Below are 10,497 nucleotides of genomic sequence, written 5' to 3' on the forward strand. Positions count from 1 at the left end.
AATATTACAAGTTGTCCGTCAAAAAAAAATTAAAGAGACAAGTCAGATTGGAGTGCACAACATAATCGGAAAAAACCGAGAGTAAATTGGGTAGAGTGGAACAAAAATCAATGGGGATAACCATAAAAGAACAAAATTAGGATGAATTTCACGAAATCAACATTTTTGTGTTTCAATTAGAAGGTTTCAAATCCATTAATTTCAAATATATTTAAATGTATTTTTATTGTTTAAAAATAACATCATAAACTTCAAATTTATTCTTTTTCCTGTTTACATAGTTTTTATGTTAATTAGGACGAATTTCACCAAAACTCAATAATGGAGTCATTATAAATAATGTGTAAATAAGTAGGAGATGAATTTGAAATTTGATCTATTATTTTATTGTTAAACATAAAAATACAATCGAAAATCTATGGTTTTGAAATCATTATATTCTTTCAAAACGCAACCATGGCAGATTTCAATCTCTATTTTCAGTATCTTGTTCATGCATGCTTTAGTAGTTTAGTAACTTTAGTTGATCAATTTCAGGTTTCCAGACTTCATTATAGATTTCTAGCTTGTAAAAATATGTTTATTCAATTCATAGTGACCTAATACACGTTAATGTCATTTGAAGAAGTTATTTTCATTTTATAGTTAATTTGTCCGTTTTATTTTAATCGAACCAAGAAAAATGTATCTTACGTTCACATCTAGATCTAGAGTGTATTTGGTTACGGAAGCCAACCAAAGAAAATCACTTATTTTTTTTAAAAAAAGTGATTTTTTTAAAAAGTTAGGTGTTTGGTTACAACAACTGTTTTTAAAAAAACACTTATTTAAGCACAAATAAGTGGGTTTTTTAAAGGTCAGAAATTTTGATTTTTTGGCTTATGCTTATATTTCTATTTAAAAAATCACTTTTTCAACATTTATCTAAACGCTAAAACTGTTTCTGCCTTTTTTTTATTATTATAAAAACACTTTAAAAAACTGAATTTATTTAAGTGCTTTTTTAAGCCAATGATTTTTTATCCAAACTGGCCCTATTTTCGCTTATTTTTAAGAGTTTAGACTTGTGCTTCCTTTTGCTCAATTTCACATTTGACATGTGTTTGTGCCACATGGACAAAATGTAAGTCTCATATCAACGGATTATGATGTTATTTTTCGAGGAGTGCTCGAAGGATAGACCGATAGATCGAATTAGCTCAAAATTTAATTTACCAATGAAATTTTGAGCTGCCCGATATATATATTAGCATGGAATTTTCCCACGAGATCATTGTGACAACTAACATTTTTCATTCGATCGATTTAAAGAAGAAGAAAAAAACTAACATTTCTCATTTAATTGTTTATAAATTATTAATATAAAATATTTCGGTGACAAATATAAATAAAATTATATAAAATTATGAAAAATTTAATGAATTTTATTTTTTAAATGAGGGGCAGGCATTGAAATCTCGCGGCGTCCGTTGAAAAGTTAAAATGAGTTTTATCGAGTTATATATATAGAGAGAGAGAGCTGATCATCTGCACCTTAGGGTGCCCTAAGGTGCAGATGATCATATATATATATATATATTTGTTATCATTAACAATAAAAATAAATACATGAAATTTTAATTTTTGTAAAATTCCTGACATCTTCCTTATAAAAAATAAAATCCATTTTAGTTTTCTTTAAAAAATATCCAAATTATAAAAAAGTTAACCAATATTTCACACATATTGCAGAACAATTTAGGATACTGGATTATTGAGTGGAATTCAAATCCATATTTTAAATCTACACAAAAATTATTGTGAGGTTATTTTAAAGATAAATTTTGTGAAACACATCTCCTAATTGAGTCACTCATGATATATATTGTATTACTTTTATGTCAAAAGTCATGTTTTCAAAATCGGACCGGACCGGATGGTTCGACGGGAAACCGATCAATGGTCAGGTCCGAATTACTCCTAAAAACCGCTCTAGTGGTCGGAACCGATCAAAATCGGTCAAAAACCAATCACGAACCGGTCGAAACGGTTGAAAACTGGCCGAAAACCGGTCAAGAACCAATTCAACCGATTTTTGATTTTTTTTTATTTTTTTAAATTAGTTTTTTAAATTATAAAACCTTAATTTAATATTTTATTATATATATAATATTATTTGGAATTTTTACTTTATTTAAAAATATTATTTTAGTAATATAAGAGTTTTTTTAAACATTTTTAATTAATTTTTAAAAAAATATGTAACTATAATTAATATTTGAATATATTTATATGGTTATTTAGTTTTTTTTTTTTGAAACATTATGGTTATTTAGTTTTCAAACTATGATAAATACATTTTTGTCTATTTATATACTTTTTTTAGGTTTTTAAAAATTTAAAATATATTATTAATTCTAGTTGGACCGTTTTTTAAGGTAAACCGGTTCGATCACCGGTCCGATTATGAAAATATTATAACTATTTATTATAAATATGAGCAAGTTTGATTCGTCTCACAAAAGATCAATTCTTAAATCTATTGTATTTATTCGATATATATATATATGTATATATATATATATATATAATAGCAAGGTTTCATATATTTCAATTAATTAGGCTGGAGGGTGGATTCAACCATATAAAACAAAAAATACAATCGAACAAGTAAGACCTATGGAATTATAGCTGTTCCGCACGCGACGCGCATAGTCTTAAGTCCCCAGCTTTCCCTCTAGTAAAAGATTAGCTCGTACCCCCTCCAGGGATTCCTGGGGCATGAGTTAAGCTTTGATTTCGTTCCCCCCGTAAGATCAATATCACAACCGGTAGAGCTAACCTCACGACGGGGACTCCCGGCGGCTCTCCCAGGTCCCTCATCTGAGATCCCTGGGGCCCTGATCGACAGTGCGCGAGGAAGGAATGACAGATCAAGGTGTGTTCCTCTCGGCGTAACCAAATCCAATAGCAAGAGAAGGTAGAGGAAGACAAACCCCTCCTTCCCTTATGTTGTTGAAAGAGTTTCAAATCATATATATATATATATATATATGATTTGAAACTCTTGTGTTGTTCGATTGTATTTTTTGTTTTATATGGTTGAATCCACCCTCCAGCCTAATTAATTGAAATATATGAAACCTTGCTACAAATCCAAATTTTTTTATTCAAACACGACCTTTGGTTGCATTTAGATTGAAAATTTTGATTTCAAATCCACACTTCAAATTTACTGTATTCATTTTGGTTAAAATTAGAATGAAAGATCTAAAATCTCTTATGACTATCTAAGCACTTTTTTTTTTTTACTTCAATTGGAAATCCATCAATCCAAATGCAACATTAATGTACCAATCCAATATCACTACAAGAATACATGGTATCAGAAACAGAAATTTTGAGACGGAAACGAATCTGTTTCAAAAATAAATAAATTAGAGACGGATTTAAGACAGATATATAAATTTGTTTTACTTTTAAATAAATTGAATATTTTTTGATATTTGAGATAGAATTAAAAATGGATTAGAGACAGTTTTTTGTATATTTTTTATAGACAAAATTAGAGACGGATTAGAAACGAAATTTGTGACTGCTCTAACAAATTACTTTTAATCGATGTCATATTACCCAAACTTTGTTTATAATGAATCCAATAGACGCATTAATTAATTAAATTCATCAGCTTAATCTTGTAGCGTTGGGTTTTCCATCTTTCAATTCATTTATTATATGTTACACCAAGAATATTATTCTCGATATATTTTATACAAGATATTTGTGTTAATATCTAAAATAAAAAAAATACTATTGGAATCTACGTTATTCATTTTGAATTTTTATACAATTACACCGAGAATGTTAAACTCAATATAGCATGTAAACACTGGTTATACTTTGACTAAGTAAAGGACGAGGAACAAGTCTAAAGTCTTGCTTATGATTGATTTTTCGAAAAGTTAATTAAAATAAAAAATGTTTAAAATATAAATTCAATAATTATAAGAGATTCTAAACGTTGCATCGTTTCCTGTTTTTAATTTCAAATAAATAGCAATTTTCTTTTCCTTTTTTTGTGGACAGTTGCTAAATATTTTTTTGTTAGAAATATAATATTTTAAAATATACTAAAAGAATTGTACTCCATCCGTCCCAATTATATTGTCCATATTTTCTTTTTTATTTGTCCCAAATATATAGTCATATATCATATTTAGTAATATTTTTTTACACTTCTTTACTAATATACCCCTATTAACTACACTTTGAAAATTGTGCAATTATTTTTTAATACATTAAATAGAGATAAAATAGGAAATTTATATAAAATTTGCTTTTCCAATACATTTTTTTTAATCTGTGTAAAAATTCAAAGAAGACATTATATATGGGACTCATTCAAAGAAGACATTATATATGGGACGGAGGGAGTAATATTTAATACACATTTTGTAATTAAATAAAAAGTCATTATTATTACGCACGTAAATGCATGAAGCTGCCATTACTCGATATTCATTCCAATTAAGCACAAGTTTTTACAGCGAAATCATTCTAGGCAGGGGAAGCCATACGGAAAGACAGAGACTTTATCCGTCATTAAATGCTAAGCTAGATATTTTCTTCAGAATTAATCCCAACTCTTCCCATCGACCTCGATCGGTCAAACCCCACAAGTGCCCAAGAATCAAGAATATAATTGTATTCCCTGTAAATACTCGATCTTTCGTGTTTACCACATAAATTGCTTCAGCACAAGGCCCTCCTGATTCACTTCACGCCCAGTTGTTTTTGTTTCTTGGAAGGGGGGCGGGCAATCTGGAAAGAGACAATAATTCTCGTTGCAAATGTTTATATAGTATTTAATGTTCCCAAATGTCTCGTAAAGATCTCAAACCGTTGTTTTATAGATGTATTTTATAAGCGATATATAGCATATGTGGTGAATCAAGTATACATATATATTTTTGTGTTTCTTAATCACAGGAAGAGGATTAACATATATGTTATTCCAGGTTTTATGTGACGGGTGAGATGAGTTGTTTCACCGTATGCTTTATGTCACAAGCTAAAGAAGATTTAGATATCAATAGAGGTAGGTGTCCTGAATCCATATTTCAAATCTTGTGTAACTGGAATACATGTTTTTGAGTAAATTTACATGATGCAGTTTATTCTCTTTTTTTTTCCTTTATATATGTAAGAGCATCTCTGAGAGTGTTCAAAACTTAAATGCAGAAATCTCAGGCGTTGAAAATGTTAAATTGTATAGTTACAAAGAATTACAAGATGCTACTGGAAATTTTAGTTCAGAGAATAAAATCGGAGAAGGAGGCTTTGGTTCTGTCTACAAGGTAATTTATAAGCCATCTTGCTTGATCCTGGTTTTGAGCAGTTTGATGTTATTAGGCACGTTGTTCGACTCTTGCTCGACATTCTAGCCATGAAATTATGTTATAATTTGTAGGGAAGACTGAAGGATGACAACTTAGCAGCAATAAAAGTTCTTTCAGCCCAGTCTATACAAGGCGTGCGGGAGTTTTTAACCGAGATAATGGTGATATCAGGCATGGAACATGTGAACCTGGTCAAATTGTATGGTTGCTGCACAGAAGGAAACCATAGAATATTGGTGTATGGCTATCTTGAAAACAATAGCCTTGCTCAAACACTTCTTGGTAGTATATTCATACATATATATATATTCTTAACATTCTTGTAATTTCTAGTTTATGGCTAAAGGATATTGAACATTAGCCTGTGATGTAGGTGGCCGTTACAGTACTCATCAGTTTGACTGGAAAACACGGGCTAAAATCTGCATGGGAGTAGCAGAAGGGCTTGAATTCCTCCATGAAGAAGTCCTGCCTCACATTGTTCATAGAGACATTAAAGCCAGCAATATTCTGCTTGACAAAGATTTCACCCCAAAAATCTCGGATTTTGGTCTAGCTAAGATTTTTCCAGATTACTTGACTCACATTAGCACACGGGTTGCGGGAACATGGTGAGTTGTCGAGTTTCTTGCCCTGTTGTGTGTGTGTGTGATGTTGATCCTAACAATGTGGTACCAGGATTGATACTGGAAATTTTGGCATGGGACAAGTGAATATATTTAGGATAAATTGGCACTTCTGTGTGTGTAATTTTGAACTAAGGAGTTCAATATCGTTAATGTCCCTGTCGTTTTAATCACATTGTTATTGAAGTTTGAATAACAAGGACCAGTGTTTTCAATTTATAGGGGTTACTTGGCTCCTGAGTATGCGGTTCGTGGCAAGTTGACACGGAAAGCTGATATATATAGTTTTGGTGTTCTTCTCATAGAAATCGTATGCGGAAGACCCAACACAAACAGGAGATTACCTGCTGAAGATCGAATTCTTCTCGAAAGGGTATGGAGATCTTGTTTTACAGTTTGCTTGATAGTAATGAGAAGTAATCTAGAGATTGTTTTCCATGCAACAGATTTACTCATGTAATCAGCTAAACAGGAGACTATTTCATTTGAAAAAACAAAACATGTCAGGAATTGGCTCTTGTTACTTCCACCGTTGGATTGTTTTTATTTGTCATGGCTGCAAAAATGATCCACTGGAAGCAAGTTTAGTTAGTCCATGGATCTGTTAATTGGTAATAGTTTTGACTTTTTTCTATTTTGGATGTAAGAATATATACCTCCAGCTCGGAGTTTAATTAATGCAACCGGTGTATACAAGTTGGCGTGGCATGAAACAAAGTAACAAACTGTTATTTGATTAGCATTTGTAGAGAGTACACTAATCAGGGCCACCATCAGGCTCCATCATTTACCGAGTTTGTATCTTTTTTGTGTGAAAAGGTTGTACCGTAGTACTTATTACTTATACAAAGTTTTTTGATTGCACTGATGGTGGGAACAAGAGGAGGGGTAGAGGAAAAGAGTTGGAAGAGAAGATTTTTTTCCTTGTAAAAATCTATCTCATTTTACCTAGTGCTATCATCAACAGAAGCCGGATGCATTCCTAAAATTGGAATGAACGGGTTTGCAAAGGTCGTTTGCATTATGTTGGAATTAGATATGCTGGTGTTTTGATGGAATATGAGCTGCTGCTACTTTACTGAATGTACTACATTGCAATTTTTGGTCTAGGCATGGAGACTGTATGAGAAAGGGAAGCTGGTTGATCTGGTGGATACATCACTTGAAGGGGAATTTAATGCTACCGAGGCCTGCAGATATTTGAAAATCGGGCTTCTGTGTACCCAAGATTTTCCAAAAGATAGACCAACGATGTCTACTGTTGCCAAAATGCTTAATGGTGAGATGGATGTGGACGAGATGAAGATGTCAAAGCCGGGCGTGGTGAAAGAGCTATTTACCCAGAAGTAGTCGAGCAATGTACCTAATCTATCATCTCCAGGATGGGGAGCACAAGATGAGTCTTCGTCGACACAAAGCACAGACATGTCGCATGCCACTATGCCACTATGACTCTCACTTCAATATATGACCGAAGGGAGCCAAATCCGTAAATGATCTTCATTTTGGGCCTTAATTACATATCTTTAAATTATAATGCTTCAAGAATCTGTGGATCTTTTGGGCAGTCTTGTATAATTTCATATATTTTATCATCTGGATTTGCATTTAAGCACCATAAGTTACTATTAGAGAACAAGGAAAAGTGGCCTATTATACATGTATGTAAACTGCAGTTATCAGTTTTTGAACCAAATAGGTAAAAGAGAGAATATTATGAATGGATATCAAATTTCATTTTTTTTCTTGGATAATGCTCCATATTATCTATTGCATTATGTTCAAGAAGAAATCAGAAGAGCCTATAAGATGAATATTTTTTTCACTCTTTATCTGATGCTTACATGAATATATGATACAATTTCCACTGTACTAAAAAAGTCAGGAGTTGTTTCTGGATTGTGGTGCTTGATAACTTATCTCCTGGTTCTATAACTTCTGTACCATAAGATGAAAAAACAAAGTCCTCTGTAAGCCAAAATAAAGCCCAACATAAAAGCCAAATTACTCCACCTCTGTGACTCCTTCAAGCCATGCTGTCTCAGGTATCCATTTCCAAACAGCTTACATTCACCTCCTTGTCTTTCTAAACACTTGTTGCCTCCCTTCCCTCCATATTCGTTGACCATGAAACTTTCGAACGGGTACTTAAAAAGACTCAAATAATGCATAAACATCCAGTAATCTGGTATACTGTCCCGAGCTATGAAATACCCAGAAAAAAGAAAGAAAGATCCCATTAGCCCCGCAATAACAGATGTACCCATGATAAAGTTTGGTACTAGTGCACTGCAACATGCTGTCAGAGAATTTGACATCAGAACAACCATCCAAACTACCAGTGTAAAGTAGAGGAAACCGTCGACATCACGCCTCAGGCCGACTAGCCAATAAACTGCTGTACTGTAGAGGAAACCAACCATTAATAGAAAAGGCAAGAACACAATGGTGTTGGCTATCACATAAGATGAAACTCTGTATGCTCCTCTTGAAGTCTCTCTCATGAATATTCTTCTTTCTTGTAAGAAAATTGGAAGGCCTTCGGTAGTGGATGACAGCAGAAAACTGAGACTAAATGCGAAGAACCCAAGTCGGGTTTGTAGAGCAACCTGGCCCTCATCTTTGCCCACTTTCATGTATATAGTTCCGAGTATCGACCCCACTAGCACAGCTTGTATTACTCTTGTTGCAAAGAGTTCTTTGGTCCTTAATATGTTTTTGCTGAATCTTTGCCCGAGTATTAGAGTTTCTTGAAAGGGGCCGTTTGTGTAGGCCGGACATTTCGGTTTAACGCTATTGTTGCTGGAATATCTAGCGCCAGTTTCGGCATTAACTTGTCTTTGTTCAGTTTCTGCACCAGTTTCTGAACTTTCGATGGCTATGGTGTTTGTGACTTCGATGGCGAATTCAAGAACGTTGATATGAGAAGGAATGGAATGGCCGGCGTACTTAAGCCTCTCTTCGAGTAGCTTTAGTGAACCATTATGCAGGACATGTCCATTTGAAAGCAGGACTAGTCTGTCAAATAGCTCCAGGATTCTGAAGCCTGGTTGATGTATCGTCAAGACTATCGTCTTGAGTTGATTAGCCGCCATTAGTTTCATCTGTGCAATGATATGAAGGGCTGATGCTGAGTCCAAGCCTGACGTCGGTTCATCTATGAGCAAGACAGCAGGATCATGGACTAATTCAACCCCGATCGACAATCGCCTCCTCTCCCCTCCTGAAATTCCCTGGCTACCTCCTTCACCAACTCTGGAACCTGCTATGTGATCAAGTCCAAGATCCTTCATCAGAACTTCAACTCTTCGAAATACCACTTGTTTCCCTCCTGGCAACCGCAGAAGCGCGCTGAAGATGAGTGTTTCTTCCACTGTAAGAAGTGGAAACAAGGCATTGTCTTGAGTGACATAGCCTGATAATCTCTGAAAACTTTCTCCATTTATCGAACGTCCATTGATTAAGACGTGACCGGAGACCTTCTTCTGAGAAATCTTCCCAGCTAGAATTTCTAATAGGGTCGTTTTTCCTGCCCCACTAGGACCAGCAATTGCAGTGATCTCCCCCGGCTTCGCAGCCAGGTTCACATTCTTGATGATGAACCTCGGAGATACCTTTGTCCTCCTCCAGGACAAAAACCAACTGAATTTATCAGATGGGCTCTCAAAACTGTAGGACAAGTTCTTAGTTTCGATTCTGTATGTCACTCTCTTATCACCACCGTTTACAGGCGCCTTGATCGGCAGTTCCATTGTACAGGAGACCGAGATCGCTTCAGGCGAGGAAATCAAGAAATCAAAGATCAGTTGGCGAGGAAAAAAGGGGACAAAAAGTGGTGAGCCAACGCAGTAAACCTTCTTGTATTTCGACACACGCCAATGCTTTTAACAACAGAGAGGCATAAGAAAGCAGAGTTAATGTAGAGGTTTAACATTGGCTTGACTTCAGATTCCTACGTTGTTCGTTTCTTGTGGAATGGATAAAATCTTGAGGATGTTTCAAGAAAAGCAAACGAGGGAAGGGAAAGCAGAGTTTTAGTTTTGTTCAGGTGAACCATATTTTGACCATGCAGACTCATTGCTCGTCGGTTGATGACTATGTTTCCAACTTACTGTTGCCTACTTTCTCTCTACATATATATAATATTATATTATATAAAACTCGAGACGCCGACTGATTTAGCATGTCAATATGGGATTTGTCCATGCTTTCCCACCCGGGTGGGTACGGACGGCCAAGATCTTTTTGCAGGTCAAATTAATGATGATTCGAGCCGTCTTCTGAAGCCAGCATCGACAGATCCGTTAATATGATATTAAGATCAAATTAATTATCCGTCATATAAAAGTAATCATTCATTTTCTCAACTTTTTAAAATAGTTTTTATTTATTATGTTACACATGCATCGTGTGTGTCTCGATCGCTAGTTATATATATATATATATATATATATATATATATATATATATGTATGTATGAGCCCTTGTATTGT

General features: G+C 34.2%; 2 protein-coding genes across 2 annotated transcripts; one reads left to right on the forward strand and one right to left on the reverse strand.

Moving 5' to 3' along the window:
- The first annotated feature begins 4,698 nt into the window (after positions 1-4,698).
- LOC140890651 (cold-responsive protein kinase 1-like) lies at positions 4,699-7,660 on the forward strand. Its single transcript, XM_073298592.1, has 7 exons — positions 4,699-4,864; positions 4,998-5,077; positions 5,221-5,336; positions 5,450-5,660; positions 5,752-5,989; positions 6,227-6,377; positions 7,115-7,660. Exons 1-7 carry the CDS (start codon positions 4,848-4,850, stop codon positions 7,352-7,354), a joined length of 1,053 nt encoding a protein of 350 aa, XP_073154693.1. The 5' UTR covers positions 4,699-4,847; the 3' UTR covers positions 7,355-7,660.
- A 260-nt stretch (positions 7,661-7,920) lies between these two features.
- Positions 7,921-9,756, reverse strand: LOC140893559 (ABC transporter G family member 10-like). The gene has a single exon (XM_073302645.1). The coding sequence runs from the start codon at positions 9,754-9,756 to the stop codon at positions 7,921-7,923; it is 1,836 nt and encodes a 611-aa protein (XP_073158746.1).
- Between the last annotated feature and the right edge of the window lie 741 nt (positions 9,757-10,497).

Source organism: Henckelia pumila, chromosome 3 (assembly GCF_033568475.1).
Source record: "Henckelia pumila isolate YLH828 chromosome 3, ASM3356847v2, whole genome shotgun sequence".
Classification (NCBI taxonomy): domain Eukaryota; kingdom Viridiplantae; phylum Streptophyta; class Magnoliopsida; order Lamiales; family Gesneriaceae; genus Henckelia; species Henckelia pumila.